General features: G+C 53.5%; 1 protein-coding gene across 5 annotated transcripts in view; it reads right to left on the bottom strand.

The window, feature by feature from the left end:
- Positions 1-24,377, bottom strand: part of MYO7A (myosin VIIA) — a 98,518-nt gene extending 74,141 nt beyond the window's left edge. For 4 of the 5 annotated variants that reach the window (XR_014069158.1, XM_081543180.1, XM_081543181.1 and 1 more), the window contains exons 1-9: positions 24,207-24,377; positions 18,609-18,722; positions 14,145-14,297; positions 3,965-4,149; positions 3,185-3,306; positions 2,907-3,049; positions 2,534-2,647; positions 1,020-1,173; positions 223-299 (exon numbers count right to left, since the gene is read on the bottom strand). Coding sequence is in view for 4 of the 5 variants with exons in the window: in XM_081543180.1 (XP_081399306.1) it covers positions 223-299; positions 1,020-1,173; positions 2,534-2,647; positions 2,907-3,049; positions 3,185-3,306; positions 3,965-4,149; positions 14,145-14,297; positions 18,609-18,722; positions 24,207-24,266 (1,122 nt within the window). In the remaining variant the exon portion in view is untranslated. Of the gene's footprint in view, positions 1-222; positions 300-1,019; positions 1,174-2,533; positions 2,648-2,906; positions 3,050-3,184; positions 3,307-3,964; positions 4,150-14,144; positions 14,298-18,608; positions 18,723-23,390; positions 23,894-24,206 lie in introns of all 5 variants that reach the window. The other variant, XM_081543179.1, reaches the window with a different exon arrangement.
- Between the last annotated feature and the right edge of the window lie 457 nt (positions 24,378-24,834).

The raw sequence follows: 24,834 nt of genomic DNA, 5'->3' as shown, positions 1-24,834 counted from the left end.
CAGGGTCCCCAGACCCCCACCCTCTCCAGGGGCAGCTGTACTAGGGCTCCACTCCTCCTCTGGGACTCCATGCCCGGCACAGATCCTGCACACAACTGGTTGGTCCTCAGTGTTGAACTCCCAAGATTCTCCAAGCAGAGGGCCCCAGCTCCCTGAGCCAGAAGTCAAAACCATCCCTCTGAGAGAAAGAACAGCAGACAGGGACAGCAGGTTCTCACTGACCTCCAGCAAGGACGCGGCTGTGGCCAGGGATGGTGAGAAGAGGACCTCGCAGGCATCCAGGTTTTCAAACGTGCGGTCTGTCAGCGGCACCAGGCACAGCGTCAGGTAAGGGAGGTGGGAGTGGCGGACAGCCTAGGGTGACAGGGTGGCTCTGCCCACTCTCAGGGGGACTGCCCTGTCCACAGAGGGCACCAGCACCATGATTAAATGCTTTTCTGGGCTAATAGCTGTCTGACAAATGTTGTCTCCATGAGCCATGGGCACCATGAGGGCAGGAAGCAGGAATGCCCAGCATCTAGCCCCCTGCCTGACATCCAAGTAAGCAGACCCTGGCAATCATGCCCCCCTCACCTCCCATGACCTCCTCTCCAGACTCCCAGAGTAATCAGGGACTACTGACACAGGTCTGGTGAACCTGCCTTGCCCTGTGCCTGACACCATCCGCCCTTCCCCAAATGTGCCCTACTCTCTCAGGCCTCAGGACCTCTGCACAAGCTCTTGTTTCTGCTCAGTGCACCCGTTCTCCATAACTCTGTCTTTCAAGACTCATTAGACTTTGAACTCCTTAGATCTGAGATCATTCATTCATACATTGAGCAAACTTTCCTAGGGCTCTTACTCAGTCCAGGAACCATGCTGGACACCAGAGCAAGAGCAGAGTGGACCTGGTACCTGCCATAGCCTGGCACCACCTCCCAGGGCAGCACACTGTCAGTGCCCTGGGAGTGATGGACGAGTGAATGCGTTTCCTTCGCTAGCCTTCCCTCTTCACTAGAGATGGCTACTGGGTCCCTCACCTTCATACTGCAGGTTGCCCAGGTGCAGGATGGCAGCTAGAAGCTTCGAGATCTCCCAGTTCTCCGTGTCAGTGAACATGAGCACCTTCATGGCTGAGCGGATGTTGGCATACTCCTGGCTGTCCTCGCGGCCCTCACAGGTTATGCAGTTACCCTGGTGGGAGGAAGTTGGAAAAGGGAGAACAGGAGGGTGTCACAGAGACCATAGACCCAGAGAGGCAGTGCCTGGGCTGGGCCAGCCTGGGTTTCTGGGCACTGACCTCACCTAGGACTCCTCCAGAAAGTCTAGAAAGCTCCTGGCTGGGCTTCTCAAGAACACATTCCCACATCAGGGGAGCCTGGGTGCCCCTTCTTCCCAAGAGTGAGAGGAGCCAGGTCACTGATGCCAGGCCTGCCACTGCCACCCTGCCCTGCAGTCACAGCACCAAGGTCTTACCATGCCCCTCGCTCTCTGTGGACACCCACTCTCAGGGACTTGAACCCCTCAACAGGTGCAGCCTGGGGTGGAAGGTGGGGTGGTAACTGTAGACAGGGGTCTGCCGCACTGCGTGTGCCTATGAGACATGTGTGTGTGTGTCCAAGTGTGCCAGCCAGCTAAAGGAAATGTCCAGGAAGGCCTGTCACACCTACAACACACACACACACACACACACCTTTGTTGTCCGATATCCCTCATGTGCTGTAGCCCATATTTGTGTCCACATGGCTGCCCAAGCTTGGGTCTAGACAACCAGGCATGGGCTCCTCCCAGGGCAAAGGAAGCCGGTGCTCCCCCAGGGCAGCCTACTGTGTGCATGGCCCCTCACTGGCACTGAGTAGCAGCAATGGCCTCAGGCCCACTTATCCTTGGTGGCCAGACCCCAGCAAGAAGCTGGCACCAGGGCCCTGCAACCAGCTAGCACCCAAGGCTGAAGCCACAGCGGCCTGTGCCCCACAATCCTGGGGGGGCCCTGGCAGACGTCACAGTCTCCATGACCTCAAAGACTAAAGTACCACAGCACACGTGTGCAGGCAGGGCCTGGTGTGTATACACGTGGGCATGTGCATGTCTATGTGTCCCTGGGTCTGGGACACCTACACATTTAGGAATGTGTGTGTCTGTGGTGGGCTTCCCAGGTGGTACTAGTGGTAAAGGACCTGCTGCCAAGGCAAGAGGTATAAGAGACACAGGTTCAATCCCTGGGCCAGGAAGATCCCTAGAGGAGGGCATGCCAACCCACTTCAGTGTTCTTGCCTGGAGAATCCCATGGACAGAGGAGCCTGGCGGGCTATAGTCCATGGGGTCACAATGAGTCAGACACAACTGAAGCGTTATTACTAGTGTCTGTGGTGAGAATTCATCTAGATGGGTGGGCAAGCAAGTGTGTGCCCACATGGGGAACATGTCTTATGGTAGGCTGGTACCTGTCAGAGGATGAAAGAAAGCCCCCAAAGAAGTTCCCACCCACCAGGCCTGGAGCTGGGGAGGGGCTGGGACAGGTGTCCACCTCCCCGGGTGCCCACCTGGGCCTCACCATGGCCAAGTAGTTATAGTCTGTGGCCTGGCCCAGGCCCAGCTTCTTCTTCTGCTCCTCATTCATGCCCTCTAGCATGCAGTAGAACACGTGGTAATTCCTTTCATCCGGGGCCTGAAAACATGGGCACAACGTGTTGGGGGATGGGAGAGCAGGACAGGGCCATCAGGCTGCAGACAATCAAGCAGACTATAAACAGGTCACTGTTTTACCAAGTGTCTTTCATGAAAAAATCCCCATGGGTGGCTTTCCTGATGGGATCCCAGGCCCTGAGGCAAGCAAGCAGGAACACAGGGACAAGCAAGGCTATGCAAAGTGCACCCCACACTCCCCACCCCAAGTCAGGGGCTCCTATGCAGGAGCTCAGGCCCACCTGGCGACAGACTCGTGACTTCTCCAGCAGGTACTGCTCGATCCTGGCGCCCTCGATGGCACCCCGCTTGTTGAAGTGGATGTCGATGTACTTCCCGAAGCGGCTTGAGTTGTCGTTGCGGATGGTCTTAGCATTCCCAAATGCTGCAAGGGTAGGAGAGGGTCACGGGTCATGGGTCACAGTCAAGGTCAACTCCACCCCACCCCACCCCACCCACCCCACAGCCACCCCACCCACCCCACAGCCACCCAGCTCCTCCCTGAGAGCCCCAGTCCTACCTTCCAAGATGGGGGTGGCTTCCAGCACCTGCTGCTCAATCCACGAGTGCTGCCCACTGATGGCCGCCAGGAACTGCAGGATCAGCTTCGTGCTCTCTGTCTTCCCCGCCCCAGACTCCCCACTGCAGAGGAGACAGTCAGAGGTGGGACCTGTTACAGCTGCTGCCCCCTCCAATCAGCTCCCCATCTGTAAAACGGGCTGAAACTAAGGACCTTTGGGGGCTTCCCTGGTGGCTCAGATGGTAAAGAATCTGCCTGCATTGCTGGAGACTTGGGTTCAATCCCTGGATTGGGAAGATCCCCTGGAGGAGGGCATGGTGACCCACTCCAGTATTCTTGCCTGGAGAATTCCACGGACAGAGGAGCCTGGTGGGCTACAGTCCATGGGGTCGCAAAGAGTCAGACACAACTGAGCGACAAACACTTTCACTTTCAAGGACTTTTCAAACCTGGGGAAGGTAAAAGGAGCTCAGTTAACTTTCCTTCCCCTCTATCCATACTGCCATACAGCACAGCATTAACTAGATGCTCTGGCAATGCTTTGTCCTTTTTTCCTCTGCCCAAGAAAGAATAGGAGCCTGAGGTTGCAACTGACCATAACTTAACAGGAACCAGCAGTAAGGTTGGCATCGAAAGCTAACATGAGCTCTGGTGACATTAATAAAGATATAAGGCCTGGGAAAGGGGAGATGATTCTCTGTATTATGAGGCATTAGCAGGAGCATAGAGCAGGAGTTCTAGGGTTAAGCCTGGAGCTCCATGCTGGTGCTGGGTGCCCACCTGATGATGCAGCACTGGTCACGGCTGTTGCGCTTCATATTGAAGTAGCAATTGTCAGCAATGGCAAAGATGTGGGGGGGCATCTCCCCAATCTTCTTGTTGGTATACTGGCGGATGTGCTCTGGCGAGTAGATAGAGAGCAGCTGGTAGGGGTTCACGGCCACCAGGATGGAGCCCGTGTAGGTCTGTGGGCAACAAGGAACAGAGAGCTCATCCCTTCCTATGTGGAGGGGCTCTGACTCTAGAAAGTTCTCAGGCTCTGCCCTGCTCCGTCCCTCTGGAAGGTAGAGCACTGGCTTTCGTGTCGGAATCCTACCTCCCTATGAGCTGGGGTGGGGGGGGCATAGGGTTCAAGTTAGCATTGGTCCATCTCTGAGTAGGTGCTTAGAGACATTTGATGAAAGGAGGAAGTGGAGAGCAGGGGAGGGAAGGAGGGTCTCGAAGCCCTCCTTCAAGATAAGAAGAAGAAGAAATTGATTTCCTTATTTTTATCTGTAAAATGGGTATAATATAACTATCTATGAAGATTAAAGAAGATGATGAACTTTAAAATTCATAGCACCCTGCAGGTAATCTTCAAAGGCTGACTCCCACCTTTGCCTCCAAACCCTGCACCCCAAACTTTGTGAGTGAAATTCACAAACTGGACCTTTCCGGAGCGGAGGAGATGGGTGGGTAAGAGGAGAGTGGAACGAAGTCATCAAGAGCTAACGGGGCTGTGTGGGCCCCCGTCTCTGCAGCACTGCCCCTGCACTCTGAGGAACAGAGCACCCCCAGCCATCCTGGGCAGCGTGGGCACAAGGGCCAGACAACCTCAGAGAGCCTTCCAGGGGGTTCCTCTCCTTGGTTAGTGCACCTGGGTGCAAAATTTCCTGCTGTGGACCCAGATCCTGCCACACAAGGGACAACAAGGCCTGGTCCTCCTGCCTCCAGGTCACAGTGAGGCCCTCGGGAGTTACTTCTTCTCTGCCCCCCCATGCCTCCCCACTCCAACTGTAAAAGGTCAGGCCCAGCCTATCATCGGTGATGGATCTATTGACATCTGAGCCCAGATGCGCTGAAGAAAGTTGTGAGTATGCAGGGGAGGGATCAGCCCCATCCATCCCCTCCCACCCAGGGCCACGGGCATCATACCAGAGCCATAGCCACACCCTGGCAGCCTCAGCCCCTGGGTGGCCATGCAGGGAAAGCGCTGCTGCCAGCACCACATACCAGGCCAGTGCCCACCCCAGGGCCAGCTGTGCCATGCAAAGCTGCCCTGGCCTGAGAGCCCCAGACCCAGGCTTCCGTCCTTCCAGACACCGCCCTTCTGAACCCCAGAGGACCCTCCTCTCCCCATCCTGGCTCTTCCTCTGAGCAGCCCATGCCAGAAGCCGCTGAGCCTCACCAGGCTGACCAACTGACTGTGTGCCAGAGCCCGAGCAGCAGAGATGGGGTGGGATGGGGAAGGAGGCTGGAGGGGAGCCGCCAGGCCAAGCACATACCGAGAGCGGGAACCTGCTCTGTGCTACACTCACCCGCCCTCCACAGCTGGTCTGGGGTTGGGAAGTAGGGAAACAAGAGAACTCGTCAGTGGGGATGGGGTGATAAGGATCTTCTCCACCAGCAACACCCAACACAGCCCAGGTGAGTCCATTAGGCTGACTCCCCAGAGCAGAACCTGTCAACCTCTAGCCCCAGGGGGCCTCTGCCACTTTCCCCCACAGCTCAGCCCTGCCAAGCAGTGGGAACCAGCTAGACTCTGGTCCCCAGGTGGGAAAGACAGCCACAAGGAACATCCTTGCGGCAAATCACTACTTCTTTAAGTCTGTCTGTTCATCTGTAAAATGGGGGATAGTTAACACCCACCTCCCAAGGCTGCTGTAGAGACCAAAGGGCACAGTCTTTGACAGGTGCCTGATGCAGAGTTGGCTGTCCACAAGCACCTGCCTTTCTTCTGAGTATTTCCTTAACGGCAGGCATGGCTCTCAACCATTTGGCCCTCGATTGCCATGTGGCCTGAGGCTGACTGTGTGCTGTCATTCAAGAACCCTTCCCTGAGGCACAAGGGAAGGCTGACAGCCACACCTGGGTGCCAGGGAGGGAGAGCCTGGGGCCAAGGGAACTCATACCAGACAGCAAGATGGAGAGGGTGCAGGGCGGGCAGATGGCTCTCAGTGGGAATCAAGCACAGAGGCGTGAAAGAGCAGAACATTTGGGAAGATTGTTAGGAAAAGGTCACCCTGACAGCTGGGGAGGATAAATAGCAGTTACAGAGGCTGGAGGCAAACGCACTATTTCAAACCCAATGAACCGGTCAACAGGGGTCAGAGCCAGACCGAGGTGGCCCTGAGGACAGGCTCGGTGACCAAGCAGAGGGAGGGGCAGTGCCAGAGAGGGCGAGGGTGCGCTGAGACACCACGAGGAGCCTTCCCGGGGTTGGGCCTGGACCCTTTCTCCCCATCACCCTTCCGTGGCCCTCTCTCCTCTGCCCACAGCCCAGAGGGCCCTCCCAAGCACTAGGCCCCTCAGCCCTCTGCCTCCTGGACATCCCCACTTGATGTCCACCAGCCTGTACAGTCCATAGCCCACTCTCCACTCCAACCCTGCTCCTCCTCTGCCTCCCAGCTTGGCCAACAATGCCACCACTGTCCTTCACCACCGTCCTTCACCAGGGCAGGATGCTGGGGGAGTCTCCCCCTCCTTCCTAACAACCTACTTCTCTCCATGGACATGGCCACGTTCCTGGCCAGGCACCTCCCCTCCGGACTCCCAGCTTCCACCATGACGCCTACAATCTGTCCACCACTGGGAATCCAGGTCAGCTCTTTGAAAATCTGACCATGTCATCTCCCTGCTAAAAACCTTCAGGAGGTTCCCCATGGCCTCAGGACAAAGTCCATATCCTTTCCCTGCCCACAAGACCCCTGAGCCCTGGCCCCTGCTGGCCACAGCCCACAGCCAAAGGCTCTCTCCACATTAAACCCTCAGTCAAAAACACCATGCTCCATCCCCTGCCCCCTCACCCAGCTTATGCCCAATCATTCCTTCGCGTCCAAGAGATGACCGCTCCCCCGGCACCCTCCCGTGTGACCCATCACAGCCTGCTCGGCTCCTTTCACTTGACCACCTGACTCCTCCATAATTCTAGTTCAAGGCCTCTGGCCCCAGCCTTGCTCTCCTCCCTACCTGTGGTCAGTACTATGCACAGTGCATAGGATGTGCTCAGCAAATGTTTGGTGAGTGAATGGAAGAGTAACTAAATTAATGGATGGAGAAGAAATTCACCGCTGTCCACAGGAAACAGCAAGGAAGGGAGCTAAGGAGACAAGCGTTAGGTGCTCAGTCATGTCCGACTCTTTGCAACCCCATAGACAATAGCCCACCAGGCTCCTCTGTCCATGGAATTCTCCCAGGCAAGAATGCTGAAGTGGGTTACCATGCCCTTCTCGAGGGGATCTCCCGCATTGCAGGCAGATTCTTTACCATCTGAACCACCAGGAAAGCCCATAAGGGGACACAATTGTCAGCAATACTGCGGCAGCCCTGCCTATGGTGATAGAAAGGATGGCCTGGGGCTGTGGCTAGTGGAAAAGCACGCAACAGTGTGGGGAGTAACGCTATCATATGTGTAGAAAAAAATTTTAATTATATCTATAATTTAATATCACAGATATCATATATATATATATATTCTTTCTCTTGGAGGATAGATAAGAAGTTAGTAGCAGTGGTTGTGTCTGTGGCAGAAGGAATACTTTCCAATCTGTAGCACCTACACCCATTTCAAACTAAATAATGAAAAAGCCTCTTCCTTCAGAGAGAGGACGCACCCTAGCAGAGGAACAAGGACACACCCCCTGTCAGGCACAGGACTTGGCACATCCCAGGCCATCGCTCCCTGTACTGTCGGAAGGCCCCCATGAGGCGTAGTTATGATGCTCCTTCTCAAATGGAAGAACTGAGCCTCCAAGAAGGGGCGGGACTTGCCAAGGTCACACAGCAGATAAGTGGGGAGTGGGATAAATGGAGGGACCCTGGCACCAGAGCCCCAGCTCTCACCTCCCCACCTGGACTCCCCCAAATCCCAGGGATTCCCCTGCAAGACTGTGGGGCTGGTAGTAGGGGAGGCAGAAGTGAGGGGCTGTGGGGCTGGTGGTAGGGGAGGCAGAAGAAGTGAGGGGCTTGGCTACTGCTGACAATGAGACTCAAGCCTCTCTCTGGACCTCAGCACCTGTCCACCCCCTTAGGCTCTGGGCACTGCTCTCTGAGCCCCTCTGGCCCTGTCTCTCCAAGGGTTCATGGTAAACAGAGGGTTAATGTCCACTCCCCAACATTGGCATTTTGTCAAGTCTCCAGTGATAAAGCCCGCCCTGTGGGGCCGTGGGCTGGGGTAGGGAAGAGATAAGGATTATTCCTGAGTCAAGGACATAGCACATAGGTCCCTAGGGGGCCCCAAGTTCCAGGTGGAGATTAAGGAGCCTCTCTTGGGTCAGAGACACACTCCAGGAGATATGGTAGGAATCCACCTCCTCCTCTGGGAAACCCCTGGGCCTGCTATCCCTGGGGCCTTCCGCTTAGCAGGCCATGGAGACCAAGATACACATACTATACCAATGTCACAGAGCTACCCACCCCATTGTACCAAAGGGGTGACAGAGACCAGAAATGGGTAGGGATTCCCCAAAGGCCACCTGCCAAAACCTAAATCCAGGCCTCCCAGCTCCCAGACCAGAACTCCAGTCCCTGCTCAGCATCAGCCCTGCCACCTGTTCCCTGAAAGACCCGGCAATGACCCCTGGCCTCTGGGACCACCCGATGAGAAGCTGCTGTTTGCTGTTTAGTCACTAAATCATGTCTGACTCATTGCGACCCCATGGACTGTAGCCCACCAGGTTCCTCTGTCCATGGGATTTCCCATGCAAAAATACTGGAGTGGATTGCCATTTCCTTCTCCAGGGGATCTTTCCAAACCAGGAATCAAACTCCTGCATTGGCAGATGGGTTCTTTACCACTGACCCACCAGGGTAGTCCACATAAGGGGTACTATGAGGATTAAATCAGTTAATTCATGTAAAATACTTATAACAGTGCCTAGCATAAGTTGAAGCCTCAATAAACGTTATTCATGGTAGTATTCTTCTAGAGATTAAAAATGCTGCCCTATATGTGTGCTAAGTTGCTTCAGTCATGTCTGACTTTTGCAACCCTATAGACTATAGTCCGCCAAGCTCCCCTGTCCATGTGATTTTCCAGGCCAGAACACTGGAGTGGGTTGCCATTTCCTTCTCCAGTGGGTCTTCCCAACCCAGATATCAAACCCACATCTCTTAGGTCTCCCACATTGACAGGCGGGTTCTTTATCACTAGTACTACCTGGGCGCAAAAGTTACACTAACACAAAAAGATTCATTTCTGCCATATTACTCAGATACATACAGTAGAGATTAAGAGAAAACTGCTCTAAACCTCACTCATCATACAGTATCAGTATTATAAGCAACTAACATCTCAATCTCACAAAAAAGTTCACTAACCCAATACTAAGTACTTGTCTGACTCAACAGGAGCACATTGTGACTTTTGGTATATCTGATATATTCTGAGTATTTGATATAGTGATCAAATGCAGAATCATGAACAACATGCATATAACCCCTTCTTCAGAAGTTACTGATATTGGTGGAACCAATGCTACCATAGTCTGAACTCACAATCCTACTGTAAATTACTCTGTAAATTATCTCACACTTGAAATTAACAAATATGGGAATGCAAACTAGTACAGCCACTATGGAGAACAGTGTGGAGATTCCTTAAAAAACTGGAAATAGAACTGCCATATGACCCAGCAATCCCACTGCTGGGCATACACACTGAGGAAACCAGAATTGAAAGAGACACATGTACCCCAATGTTCATCACAGCACTGTTTATAATAGCCAGGACATGGAAGCAGCCTAGATGCCCATCAGCAGATGAATGGATAAGGAAGCTGTGGTACATATACACAATGGAATATTACTCAGCCATTAAAAAGAATATACTTGAATCAGTTCTAATGAGGTGAATGAAACTGGAGCCTATTATACAGAGTAAAGTAAGCCAGAAAGAAAAACAGCAATACAGTATACTAACACATATATATGGTATTTAATTAATCAGTAAAGACAACTGTGTATGCAAGACATCAAAAGAGACACAGATAAATAGAACAGTATTATGGACTCTATGGGAGAGGGCGAGGGTGGGATGATATGGGAGAATGGCACTGAAACATGTAAATTATCATATGTGAAACGAATTGCCAGTCCAGGTTCGTTGCATGTTACAGGGTGCTCAGGGCTGGTGCACCGGGATGACCTGGAGGGATGGGATGGGGAGGGAGGTGGGAGGGGGATTCTGGAAGGGGAAAACATGTACACCCATGGTGGATTCATGTCAATGTATGGCAAAACAAATACAATATTGTAAAGTTAAAAAATAGGTAAGTAAACTAATTTTTAAAAAAATGAAATTAACGAATACTAACCATTCCCACTGCATCTTGGTCAAAGGGATTCCAGTTCACATTCTCAGGGTATCATGAAAGGACCTTAGACTTGAATGTTCATCTCATTGGCGTCTGCTCAAAATTTTCTCCTTCAGTTGAGGTTACTAGGGGTCCTCCGAGGGCTCTGCCCCACTTAGGGTGCCTGGGGTTAACTTACGGCCCTGGGGTGCTGTCCCTCAGGCTCCTGGGGGCAGGCCAGCTGGAGCAGGCAAGCCCTGGGCAGACAGTCAGGGACAGAGCATCCTCCAGGCCCAAGGCTGTGAGTGGCCGTGGTAATCTGAGGAAATCCTGGGAGCACAGGGCTGTACCCACGGTAACCTAAACCATGAAGTGACCAGGGTTGCCATGGTTAGGGACAGATACAGTTTCTGGGTGGGACAATAGCCCAGCTGCTTCTTCAAAGCCCTGTTCTAATCCTACTTCACTCAGTCACAGAAGCATAGAGTCAGCAAGTCAAGGAAACCTCCTTGAGCCCTGCAGTTCTGTAGCTCAGGACCCTGCACCAACAGACACCCCAAATCTTAGGTCCACAGACTACACAAGCTGGGGACCTTCCAGGTGCTGTGGCTGGATTTCTGACCCTGAGTCTCTGAACGGGAAAGAGAGCTTAGACCTCATCTGGGCTCCATCCCCATGCCCTCCCCACCCCAACTTCCTGTCCCTCACCCTAAAATCAGTCAGAATGGTTACTAGCAAAACTTCTAACGAGGCAAATGGTGCAGACCTCAGGGTTTTCTGGAGAACCCATAAATCTCTGGAATTCTTTTATTTGATCCCGTAGTCAACCTAGGTAAGGCCATAACTTCCAGGCTGATTTCTCTCCTGACTGCCCGCTAATCACACACAGAAGAATATTAGTCGGTCAGTCATGTCCAACTGTCTGTGACCCCATGAATTGTAGCCCACCAGGTTCCTCTGTCCACGGAATTCTCCATGCAAGAACACTGGAGTGGGTTGCCATTCCCTTCTCCAGGGATCTTCCCGACCCAGAGATCCAACCTGGGTCTCCTGCATTGCAGGCATATTTTTTACCATCTGAGCCACCGGGGAAGCCAGATAATTAGTCTACTCTGAAAACTTAACAAACCAGATTCACTGATCTGGGACTTCCTTGAACTTTTGGGCAGTCCAGTGGTTAAGACTCTGCGCTTCCAATGCAGGGACTGCAGGTTCGACCCCCAGGGGGGGAATTAAGATCTCACATGCTCTATGGTGCATCCAAAAAAAGAAAAAAGATTCGCTTATGCTAGACCGTCTAAAGTTTTTCCTCTCTTCTCCCTTTTGGATCCTGTTTTTGCCTTTGTTCTTTGAATCAGTCTACCAAATGACTCCCTCACATATGAGACACCAGTTTGCTGGCAAAATCACTAAACTGTGTGCAAAATAACCAACTGCATGCCTCAGAGCTATTCTTAGACATGGTCTGCAGGGTCCCTGGTGGAGACAACCCCTACTCAGCTCCTTCCTGTGAAGTTCCCCCAGACAGGAGACTGGGTCAGGACATGAGCTCTGCAGTAGCCTCCCTGGGAAGGCAGGTGGGCAGGCTCCCGCTCACCTGCAGACCCAAGTATCAGACTCCACCCAGGCCTGGGTGAGTGGCCACGGAAAACCCCAGGCCCTCCTGTGTCCACCTGCTATCCAAGGAGAGGAGAGGGCAGGGAACTGCCAAGAACTGGGGTGTTGACACCAGTGGTCACATGGGGTTTCTCTGGCCTGGGCTCAAGTCCTACCCCCACCCCACTGTCTGGGTGATGCTGTTCAGGTCTGGAGGTATCATCACGTCCTGCCTCTGGATGAGGGAAGGAGCAAAAGGGGCTTTGTCAGTACTAAGGGGCTCCCTGAGAAAGCTGCTGTCTCTGCCTATACAATCGGCACATGTCCAGGGCCAGAGCACAGCTTGAGAGCCCAAGGTTGCAGGAGGACCCAGAGTGGGGAGGCTGGCAGAGGGCCTCCCCAACGGCTGAGGTGCCGCAATGCCAGGGCTGTGGGGGCTCTGAGAGCTCCATGTTGTGTTTCCTCAGGCTCCCTCAGACTCTCCCAGCCCTGTCTCCCTGGCTCCCATTCACGGTCCCGATAACTCACTCACCTGGCACGGTCCTGCCTCAGGCCTTCTGATCATGCAATGCCCCTTCCTGAATGCCATCTCTCCTGGCATTCAGGAAGTGAACTGGGAGTGAGGCCTCACTTTCACAGACCCTGTGTGACCAGTTCTGCACTTCTCCCAGGCATGTATCACCCCACCTCCCCTGAGAGGACCGGCCTGGGGACCTGCCTCAGGGGGTTCCCTCCAGCTCTTTCTTTGTTGCATATCCATGGTTTCCTTTGCCCCTGAGCTGCTCAGGCCAGAGACATGCAGTGACTGCAGCCCACAGCTCTACCACTCAGCCTTGTGAAGCCTCAGTTTCCCTCTCTGTAAAATGGGACTATGGGGTTAGATCAGCCATTCTCAGAGTAGACTGAGATCCCTGAGGATCCCCAGGATCCTTCTGGGAAGTCTATAAGGCCTTGTCTTTTCTGCCAGCATATCTGTGAGGCCAGATTTTCTTTATACACTTCAGCCAAACCAATATCACATCAGTATGGATGTGTAGCAGATAGGAGAATCAGGTTGTCTTCTATTGAGTTGGCCAAAAAATTCACTTGGGTTTTATGTAAGATGCTACAGAAGCAAACAAACTTTGGGGCCAACCTAATATTAAGTCAGATACTAAAGATATTTGAATTTGAAAAATTGTAAAACAATGACACTCTTCTCATTAATTTTTTTATACTGGCAAATGTATTTTTTCATAAAAATATGTTATTCTGTAATGGATTTTTGTGTTTATTTTTTAATGAATTAATAATTTTAAATGTCCTGGTTATAATTTGTAATATGGTAAATATCAATAGATACAACATACATAAACAAAAGCTCTTCGAGGCCCTCAATAATATTTAAGAGCGTAATGGGTTCCTGAGGCCAAAAAGTGTGAGGATCTCTAGACTAATGGTCTCGATGGGACCATCTTGTCCTGATGGTCTCTGAGCTCACCTCTTGGGATCAGCTCAGTCCTGGCTGAGTGAGATGCTCTTAATTTGTCCTCATGAGTTTCAAGGTGAGGAAGTGCGGCATGTGTGTATGACGGATTCTAGTATCAAGATTTTGGGGAATCTAGGAGCATGTTCCATCCTCCATCCCCTTCCTGAGGATACAGACTTCAACCCATCCTCTCTTGACCTTGGAAGACCCATGACAGGTCCTGACCCCACCGCAAACCCAGGGAAAGCTGCAGATCCCCCATCCCTGGTCAAAGCACGGAGCCTGTTGCCCTCCGCTGCCTGGTCTGCTCTCCCAGCAATTTCAGCGGTCTCCCTACAGAGGCACAGGAACCCGTGGGAAAAACTTCCTGTTCTGCAATCACAGACCACACAAGAAAGTGTTAGTTGCTCAGGCGTGTCCCACTCTTTGTGACCCCATGGACTGTAGCCCGCCAGGCTCCTCTGTCTGTGGGATTCTCCAGGCGAGAATACTGGAGTGGGTTGCCATCCAGACCAAAAGAGGATGAACCACAGACAGAGAGGCTGTGGGCAAAGGCGGAGTCCTGATCCCAGCAGGACAGCTGCAGAGGCGGGGCGGGGCGGCTGGAGGGCGGGGCAAGACTCACGTAGATGAGATGGTCTCGGTATCTAATGAGCAGATTGCGCAGGATGCCGGCTTCATTGAGATCCCCCAAGCGGATCATGTCCTCCACGCCATGGACCGACGTGGGGTGCATGGGCTTGATATGCGTGGCGTTCTGCGGGGAGATCCAGTGTTCCTGTGGAGACGCACAGTGGCTAACGTCAGCTCGTCCTCCTAGGATACAGGCTGCGCTCTACCAGGGAAGGGTCCCGGGAGGGACGGGAACCCCGGATATCTGCGACCCCATAAGGGCCTCGTCCTCTCCTGAGGCCAAACACTATCGGTTCTAACAGGTTGACTCCCACGAGTATAAGTGGTACTGCCCACCCTTACCCTCCATGGAGCGCTCTTCCTCCTGTTAGCGAATTCTCTTTGCAGACCTTAGAGGTGGGTATGGCAGGGACTTTGACTCTACCTTGTGGCTGTCATAAAAGGGATTAGTCTCTCCAGTCAGTTTATAGGATGGAGTGAAAAGTGTAATAATTGGAGTTAGACTTGACTTCAAATCCAAACTCCAGTAAACAGTAGTACAGAAAGTTATTCAAATAGTGCAATACTGCCTGCTGCCACGGGGTGGCAGATGGTTGCACATCTGGGCAATAACCTTGGCTTGTTCATAGAGCTTGCAAAGCCCTGGTTTCCTCTCACCTCTGGAATCCTCACCTCCCCTCGGAGGTCTCTAGCACCCTCTACTCACAATCCTCACCTCTCAGAGAAATGGGAATCGCTCCTGTGCTCTGTGGTATGGCTATAACCTGAGTCAAGCCTCCAAAGACCTCTGGTGCCCTCTCCCTGTTCCCAAATGCCAGAACCAGAGGAGCCTGAGGACCAAGCAGGAGTCAGGGTTCCCACGGCTGGGTTGGCCTCCTCTCAGCCCCCACACACCCCGGATGTCCCACTGCAAGGCAGTGGTCACACTGGGTTACCATGGTGGGAACACGGTTCTGGCCCTGAACCCTCAATTTTCCCCAAGGCTGGGTGGTTAAGTTCCATGTTTGCTGTAGCCTGGTTCACAGTGCTTCAAACAGGGACTAGGCACAGAGGGCAGAGAATCCCTGATGAACAGATGGCTGACTTCTGACTACTAGGAACCAAGTCTGAATTAAAAGCCAAGTCCTAGTCATGGAGAGACCCCACAAGTCCCCTATTCCAGCTTCCTTACTTCACATGAGAAAACAGGATCAGAAGACCAAGGCCCTCAAAGAGCTCAGGGACAGGCTAGCCATTGCCAGTGACTCCAGTTTGACTCCAGTTTCCCTGGCATTTCAAGGCACTTCCTGGGCCAGGGGCATTGCATTCCAGGTCAGGCCCTTGCACAGCCCTGACGTGAATGGGCTGGATGGTGAGATCAGAGAACCCTCCTAGACTTTCCAATCCAGGGTGGAACATTCCTCTCTTCCATCCCATTTCTTGATAAAAGTTGATCCAGTTGGAAAATTCCCTTTCCCTGCTTGGTCCTAGGCCCTAGCATGGGTCAGAGGGGAGAGGATGCCAGGCAGGCTGACTGCCTTCCCCACTCGACCCCAGCCTCTGTTTCCATAATTCCTCCACAGGACACTTCAGTCCAGAGTTAAGAGGTAGCTCAGCCTCCGCAAGACCCGTAGCCCTGTGCATGTCAGTTTGCTTCCCTGAACCTCTACGACCTCATCTATGAAATGGGGATAAGAATAACAATCCCCTTTTCTTAGGGATGTTGGGAGGGCTAATAGATATGATAATGGTCAACTTTTGTTTCACCCCTGCCAGGTCTAAAAAGCCCTAGTTGCTGCTAAGTCGCTTCAGTCGTGTCCAACTCTGTGCGACCCCATAGACGGCAGCCCACCAGGCTCCCCCGTCCCTGGGATTCTCCAGGCAAGAACACTGGAGTGGGTTGCCATTTCCTTCTCCAATGCCTGAAAGTGAAAAGTGAAAGTGAAGTCGCTCAGTCATGTCCGACTTCTAGCGACCCCATGGACTGCAGCCCACCAGGCCTCTCTGTCCATGGGATTTTCCAGGCAAGAGTACTGGAGTGGGTTGCCATTGCCTTCTCCAAAAGCCCTAGTGCCTGGTAACTAATCAACCAGTCCTGGGTATTATGACTCTAATGCCTTCTAGCTTTTGTTGCAAAAGAGATGTATATTCTCATTTGTTCCTCTTAACATTACATCATGGAATTACTGGCCCTGTTTTACAGTGAGGTGGTACATTGGAGAAGTAAAGTGTTCTGTTCAGTTGACAGAGCTGAGCCTCTCCCCACTCCTTTCCTGCATGGAGAGTCACCCAGCTGAGGTCAGCACCCCTCAGGTCAATGTCCACTGACACCTACCACACAGACCAAAGTGTAACAGGGCAGAAACGGAGGCCTGGCCCTGAAGGCATACCAGTGAGAGACAGAGAGGGCCTGGAGATACATTTGAGAAAGAGCTGACCTGGCAATGAATTCAGAGAGACAGGGACCATGTGCTCTGCAGAGGAAGGGAAGAAGGGGTATGTCCAGCAATAAGAATGGCTTGGACAAAAGCAGAGTATTAGGACTTCAGTGAAGATGGGAACCATGGCCTCTCATTCATTCAGCGCATCTTTACAGAGAACCTTCTCTAGGGAAAACTTCATTGTGCTCTGGGAAACCAGATGTGACTCACCTGGCCTAAGGTTGGGGGAGTCTGTGGCAGAGAGGTCAAAGATGATAGCTTGGAGGTGGAGCGGGGAGGGAATGTGAGTTGGAAAAGCTGGTGAAAGAAGAGGCCAGAAGCCCCCCAGGGTCCAGCGCCACAGAAGCAAACGCAGGCCCCATCCTCTTCCCAGCCAGTCAGTCACATTCCTCCCTGCTCTGCAGCCCCCATTCTCAGGGCCTCTGTGGGGGTGAGTGGGAGTGGATCTCTGGGATCTGGTAACAGAGTTACAGGACACCATCTGACATGCAACATGACCCAGGTGAAACTCAAGCCTGCAGGCAGAGTCCCTGGGCCCCACCCCGGGGGTTCCAGGCTGGTTGCTGGACATGTCTGTGCTGCCAGCCAAACCTGGGCCCCCCTTCTGTGCCTGCAACCTCACAGGGCCTTCCTAGAGGGCCCTGGAACTGGAGCCTCTGGGATGACACTGCAGGCACCCTGCTTCTAAAGCCCAGGGGACAAAAGTGTGGTTAAGAGAACCTGAGCTCCAAAGTCACCACTGAGATGTTGGGAGAGGAGACACACACACAAAGGCCAGAGGCCCTGGGTCCTGGCCCCTCACGGCAGCATCCCTCACTAGCTGTGTGAGTGGTCCTGGGTCCCTCTCTGGACTCCAGTTTCCCCTTGAGGTGACAGAGGCTGTCCTCCCTGCCTTTCACACACACTGTGAGGACTTAAAGACAGAACCAGGGTTAAAGGGCTTTGCAAACCCCAAGGCTGGTATCTCTGGAGGCTGCAAAGATAATAGTGATGCCCCCACCTTCTCCATGGCCAGTACTTGGCCTCCAGAGCCTGCCCCAACGTGCAACAGAGCCTTCTTCTCCAAGTCACTGCACCCTTTCACGTCCATCAGACTCAGATGCTAAGACAGGACAGTCTCTATGTCCCCAGCACCACCCACAGCGTTGGGTACAACCCAAATTACGGTAAACTGAATTTCCCCAGTCTCTCATGTCTCTGCCAAACCGCAACCTTGTACTCCGCACCACATTTACATGTGCCCCCACCACATACACATATGCCATGCCCATGAACACACATCCAGAGTTCCCAGGCTTCCCCTCATCCAGGCCACCCACTCACCTTCTCTAAGACAGGACCCTGACCTTAGACCTTTCCTTCTGTCCCCAAAGCCCCACTCTCACTGCCTCTGAAATTTACACTTCCGTGTCCCTTTCCTTCAGGGTCACAAGAGATAAAGGGTTCAACTGTTAGATTGACTCCTGGGCAGCTCCAGAGTGGACAGTGGATTCGTCTGATGCCGTAACCCCGCAGAACCAGATTGGCTGTTTTCAGAGCATCTCCCCCTTTTCTGAGGCATTTATGTGTGATATCACATATGTCAATAACCCTCTGAGATAGTTGTTGTTATCTCCATTTTACAGAAGAGGAAACTGAGGTTCAGAAGGGAAAGAGATTTGGCCAAGGTTGCATAGCTCATCAAGTGGGCAGGATGGGATTTGAATCCAGTCTCTCTGACCTCAAAGCATCCCTGAACCTGAGGAGCTCCCAGCCTAGCGTCACTTTCCTGTCCCCACCATATACACTCACACGTCCACACAGAGACACATCCCTAATACCAGGCAGAATGGACCAAAGTACTTATGGAAATTAGAACAAGTATCCTGGGACAGAAGGGGAGGTTCCCTCTCACGGGGGCCAACAGGAAAGCTCCATGGAGAAAGGGAGCTCTGAGAGGCAGAAGTGGGGCCCAGGAACTGTCTCCCTTCCCCGGAGGCTGGTCCCTGCTAGGTCCCTGTTAAGGCACGAGGGCAGGATGGTGATAAGCTACTCACATTGCCTTCATCGTCCACCACCTGGATCTGCCCAGAATCACAGAGCTTCACCACTGCACCGATGGGCACATCAAACTCCTGCCCGGATCTCAGGTCCATCCAGACGTAGTCACCCTGTGGGTGAGAGAGTCCCAGGTGAGCAGAGAGGGGCATCAGGAACACCTTTCAAGCAGTGCTGTGCCCACCCCCACCACCAGCGGCTCTTGTGCCAACCACAGAAGAGGGAAGACAGCCGGCACTTGTGGAAGCTGTGGTGCCTGGCCCTTGGCTGGGCACTTACACAGTGTTGTGACTGTCCCCAGTTTACAGATGAATAAGCAGAGGCTCAGAGAGGGGAACAGCTGAGACCACACAGCTGAGCAGCTTCAAACCCAGGCCTGTCCAAAGCCTGGCTCTCCCCAAGGCTCTATACCATATACAGGTACAGTAGACTCACTGAGGTTTAGGCAGAAACACTAAAGCACCCAGACCACTTCCCCTCCATCCTAAAGGAAGCATTCCCTCGGACGTTCAAACAGCCTCCATCACCTCCAAGGTCGACACTCACAGTCACAGCTATGACTTCCCTGCAGTGACACTGCTGGGCCCCGTGACACACGTGGACATCGCTCTCAGCCACACTGTCCCCTGGCTTGTGGGGACAGCCCGACCTGGGGCGGGCGGAGCGTCACATCTGTGTCCCTTGCAGCATCCGGCAGAGGGCCTGGCTCTCACTACACGCTCAGTGAGCATGCATGGAAGCCACATCTGCAGCCCAGAGTCAGAGAACGGACTTAGAAGAACCACCTTTCAGCACTGATGCATTAAACACACATGTACTGAGCACCTACTGGATACCAGGCACCGATGGATCTAAATGCTGGGGATCAAGCAGTGAGCGTGGAGTCCACATTCTAGTTGGGAGGAGCCAGAAAACAAACTGAGGAAGTGCGTTCGGGTTGGAAGGAGACAGAAAACAAACAACTGAGCAAGTAATGGTCACTTGGGATGGCTGTCGTGTGGTGATGACAGTGACCCCAGTGCTGGAGAATGACCAAGCCAGCCAAGCAGAGATTCAGTAGCTGGGGAAGCCACTCTGTGGAGGAAACCTCTGAACTGAGACCTGAAGGGCGAGAAGCAGACAGGCTAGGAAAGGGCAAGGGTAGAAATCTGGGCAGAGGTAATGACAAGGGCCAAGGCCCCCAGGCAGGCAGGCAGGCCTGAGAGAGAGAAGGGCAAGAACCAGGACCCTTAGACTCTTGTTGCCTGGGAGTAAAAGCTTGGATATTACTCTAATCTTAATAAGAGTGTTCTTTTTGGGTGGTTCCCAAATTCCCTAGAGGGTAAAAGAACCTGGACATTCCAATAAAAATATCAAGCGGCAGTTCGAAAGGTAACAGCTGCTAAAATTGATTCACAATGAAATGAGCCCATGGGAATGGCCCAGTGGAAATTGCTCTGGGCTATGAGACTGGGTTTGGGGACCTGCTTGGCCTCAGACAAGTCCCTGACCTCTTTGAACCTCAGTTTCCACATGCCTCAGTTGAGGGGTGGGCTCGTTGAGTACCAAAGCCGACTTCTCACTGTTTCGGCTTCCTGTCCCCATCAGAACCAACTACTTTTCAGCCCCAGCTGAACTATGAACTTCCCTTTATGGGAGGTCAGCACATGTTAGAAACAGGCTAGCTGCAAACCCAAGCTTTCTCCCAGAAAAACTAAGAAAATTTTGAGAGCCTCTTGGAGGAGAGGAGAACTCATGTGTTTGCTGAGTATCTACTGTTGCCCAGGCTGTATGGTTGTTTCCCATAAACTGCCCTATTTAATGCTCACGACTGCTTTAATCCCAAGTCCAAGCTGTGCTTCCTGCCACACTCTTCGCCCTCTCTAAGTGCTGACCCTGGACCACTGGACACACCCCTGCTCAGGCTCTTCTGTTCCACCTCTCCCCCTCCTCACCCCATCTTTCCACTGAGTGGACATTTATCCAAGAGCAAACAGCAACTCTTCCCAACCCCTCCTCACTGCCCCACCTCCTTCCTCCTCCTCCCCACCCCCTGAAGAGTTAGTTCAGTCATTCGGAGCACATTTGTGGAGAGCCTGCTGTGGGCCAGTTTCATTCCAGACTCTGAGGACAGAGCAGTGAAGGAAAAGCAGAGGGTCTAGTAAGGGGAGCCCCAGGTTGACGCTAGATGAGGGGGCACTTGGAGGATGTGGGCAGCGGGCTCATAGGGCCCTGTGAGCCACGGATGGAAGTTGGACTTTAAGTAGGACAAGAAGCTATTGGAAGATTTTAAAGCAGGAGAGGATAGCACGATGCATTTACATTTTTAAAAACTTCATCCTGGCTGCTGAGAAGAGAACCCAGGCGTTCCTCCAGACTCCGGGACCCCTGGGCTTGCCCCTTACAGCCAGCACCAGGCTGGGTCATCACTGTGTGTGCCCACTCCTCACTAGCCTGCAGCCCCCTGAGGGCGGGGCTGATCTGAGTCTTCCATCTGTGATTCCCCAGAACCAAACATAGAGAAAGTCTTTCTCTCAATGAGAGAGAGAATCAGAATGTGAGAGTGTGTGTGAGCATGGGTGTGAGTGTATAAGAGGGAGCACATGACAGAGTTCATGTGTGTGAGAGAGAAAAAGAGAGACTACCTGATTCCCAGAGGCTGGCAGTGGTGGGCAGTGGCACCAGGACATTGCTCTCTGCACACTCAATACCCCTGCAGCAGGCCAGGTAGTGACTGACACACTTCCCTGGAATTAACCATCTCATTGAACCTCATGACAACGCTTCGACAGAGGATTCCACGTCTACTTCATCTCCTCAAAGAGGTCAAGACCCATGCCCAAGGTCACACAGGTGTTTTGTGGTAGAACCAGGAATGAAGCCCAAGTCTGGCAAACTCCAAATCCAATGCTGTCTCCCAGCCACCCCCCTCGGGCCCCACCCTGAGCCCAGTTCTGCAAGCAGAACAGGAAGCACTAATAGGGTACCTGCCTGGAGACGCTTAGTGGACCCAAAATGCACACTGGAAGCTTCAGCTAGGGGCACCAAAGCAAACAGAAGGGACTTTAGAACCCTCCTAGCCAAGGACTGTCAGCAGGAGGGCAATGACTTGATTTTCTCTTCTCTTAATCTGAACTTGAGGAAAGAAACAAAAACAGCAGCTAAGAGGCTTCCAAGAGGACTCAGGGGCCTGGGAACCTCTGAGAGGACAGCTCCCGCTGTCCCATGGAAAGTGCTTGGGGCATGAGAATGCAGCTGGATTGTAAGGGTCCCCATTTTACAGATGAGGGGACTGAGGCCCAGAGTGAGAAAGTGCTTTGGCCACCGTCATTCATCGAATCAGTTACTGATGAGACTGCGAACAACTGCAGGGCAGAGCCCAATCCCAAAACAAGGTGGGTCAGGAAATGCTGATGGGTGAAGGAAGGAGGGGAGGAGGGAAGATGTAAAAGAACAGGACAGTTTTTTGAGGGGTGGGAGGAGAGGAAAGGAGCATTGGGCTCAGGTTTAACCCCACTGGCTTCTCCCCACAACCAGACTCCAGGCAGCCTGTGACGGAATCTGGCCCCATTCCTACAACCCTACCACCCCCCTGTCAGGAGAACCCCACTGGGGAGCTTTCCCGGAATCAAAAGTTTCATTTGTGACAGACTCCTGCCCCTGCGTGGCTGTGTAAACTGGAGAAAGTAACAGCTTCTCCACTGTCAGATGAGCAGCTCCCAGCCCCCACACACTGGCTTCCTAGATGGATTTGCCTAAATGTCCTCAAGGGTACTTCACAACCCTAGCCCACATCCACCACAAACACAAGGTAAAGAGTTCTGGATTCAGGTTCCATTTCTGCCACCAATGCTGTGTGACTTTGGCTTAGTCTTTCCATCTCTCTGGGCCTTAGTGTTCCCCAGCCTTAAAATGGAAGGAGTCAGTGTTTGGGAAGATAAGAGACCCAGGCAAAGAGTTGCTGTCCTTTATGTCCATTTGCCTTCCCCCAGGCATGAACCCAGGATCAGATCAATATTGACTCCCCTGCAAGGCCTTGGTCTTTCGTGCCTCTTTCCTCCCCCGGGGAAGGGTCTGAGGTTCAGTCCCTGTTTGTGGAATGAAAACGAGTCTGTTTTAGGTCATGTTCCCCCCTTTCTCCCCCCCCCCCCCCACTTAGGGGCTTCCCTGGTGGCTCAGCAGGTAAAGAATTCCCTGGTGCAATGCAGGAGACTGAGGAGAAGAGGGTTCGATCCCTGGATGGGGAAGATCCCCTGGAGAAGGGCATGGCAACCCACTCCAGTATTCTTGCCTGAAGAATCCCATGGACAGAGGAGCCTGGCGGGCTACAGTCCGTGGGGTCGCACAGAGGCGGACACGACTGAAGAGACTGAGCACGCAGGCATCCCCTCCTTTATCCTCATAGTCACTCTGGGACACTGGTGGTCTTAACTCTGTTTCCACAGGTGGGAAAGATGGTCCGACTGACTTGCCAGCGGGGTGGGTGAGTAAGGAAGTGTTCGGTTGCTAACCTTCAGGGAAGGAGGGGCCTCGCGGGCCACGCTTGCCTTCTACCAGCCGGTCAGCCAGTCCACAAAGGTCCACCGAGCCCCCTCAAAGCACCTGGAGGTGCTCCCTGCTCTGGACCAGGGAATCCCCTTCTGGGCACCTCCCGTTTTCCAGCTGCAGAAGCTCCCGGCTCGGAGGGAAACTGGCACGGGAGAATCGGAGGATTAGAGTCTCTGTGCACCCTGGGGTTTTGCGACCCTGCGGCCCGCCCACTTCTAAAAGGCGCGTCTTCCCGCCTCCGGCCCGGGGCTCACCGGCAGGACCGCGTGTGTCTTCAGCGCCTGGTTCAGGCTGCGCACCAGCGCCCACTTGCCCTTGCCGGGCTGCTTTGCGCGCGCCTCGGCGGCGTCGCTGGGGTCTGCGGCGTCCGCGGGGTCGGCGGGATGGGCCGGGGGCTCCATGGTGCCGAGGGCCTGTGGCGGCCGGCTACAGTGGCAGCACGTCTCGGGCTTCCTAATTCACCTAATCCCGTGCGCACCGCCCGCCAGGGAACCCTAAACCCAGCCATCTGCTGCGGGCCCATGGCAACGGCGGCTTAGGTGACGCCTGCTGGCGGGAACGGGGAGGGGGCGCCCGAGCCACTTTGCCAGCTCCCACCCTGGCTGGACCCCGACCACCTGACATCACCGGGGATTCCCGGCCGGCTTCACTGGGACTGCAGCCTGTGGCACCCAGGAACCGGGCTGTGGGACTCGGCATAAAAGAGGCCCCTGGAACCTCACCTTGACGGCAGTTTTAAGGAAAATCAGTGTATTTTCTACAGAAAGAAACGTGGGGATGTTTTGGAGTAGAACGCAATACACTTAGTGAATTTTTTAAGACTAAAGGCGAGGGACATAAGAGATCTTTCTGGTCCCATGACTGCCTCTGGGGAGTGAGGGTGGATAGAAGTGTTGAGGTTGGAGGGGGCTCTGTGGGGAAAGCCTGGAAGAGTCTGTCTCTAGGCCTCCCCCCACCCTCTGAGGTCAGCCAACTGGTGATCTCCAGCTCAAAGAGGAGGTACTGAGGCCTACAGGAGGGCAGCCCCGGGTCCTCAGGACAGCCAGCCACCTCTAAGGGCTCAGACTCACCCGGCAGTGGGCATCAAGTCGGGCTCCTGTGTCCCGGCCACCACACAGGCTCCGCTCCATGCTGGACTGCAAGCCACAGTGGCCACCGTCCACCCAGAAGGCGTGAGATGCCCAGGCCCTGCAACTCTCCTCCTACACCTGCCTTCTCCGCTCTCCCTGCTTAGCTTTATCTTCCCCCTCTTTTCTCCTACGCACTCTTCAAGGTCTCATTTTTGGCCCTCAGCATTGTCTGGAATTCTGGAAGACCCAACCTTCTGTTCTAGACAAGCAAACCAGGGCAGGGAGCAGGGGAATGGCAAGGAAAGAGACGGCGATGCCTCACACAAAACCTCACACAAACCCGGGGCTGCCCCTCCAGACCTACCTTCCTTCTACCCCACCTCCGTTCCAGCCTTGAAGACCCAGCACTCCGCCACCCAGCACACAGTGATTCCAGCTACTTCCTGGGCCCCCTCAGGGACGCTGCTCTCAGGGGTCCTTCCCCAACTTAAGCCCAGAACAAGCACACGTAACCTTCCCTGCCCACCCACCCAGGGGAGTTCGTGGAAACAAGAACCAGACCCTAAGACACATAGGGAGGCCTGGGGAATGGACTTCTACCCTTCCATCTGTCCATTTAACGAACCTT

The sequence above is a fragment of the Giraffa tippelskirchi genome, chromosome 11, assembly GCF_054371585.1.
Source record: "Giraffa tippelskirchi isolate mGirTip1 chromosome 11, T2T-mGirTip1v1.2.pri, whole genome shotgun sequence".
In the NCBI taxonomy this organism is placed as follows: domain Eukaryota; kingdom Metazoa; phylum Chordata; class Mammalia; order Artiodactyla; family Giraffidae; genus Giraffa; species Giraffa tippelskirchi.
The sequence above is the reverse complement of the archived record's forward strand: the minus strand, read 5'-3'. Positions and strand labels throughout refer to the sequence as shown.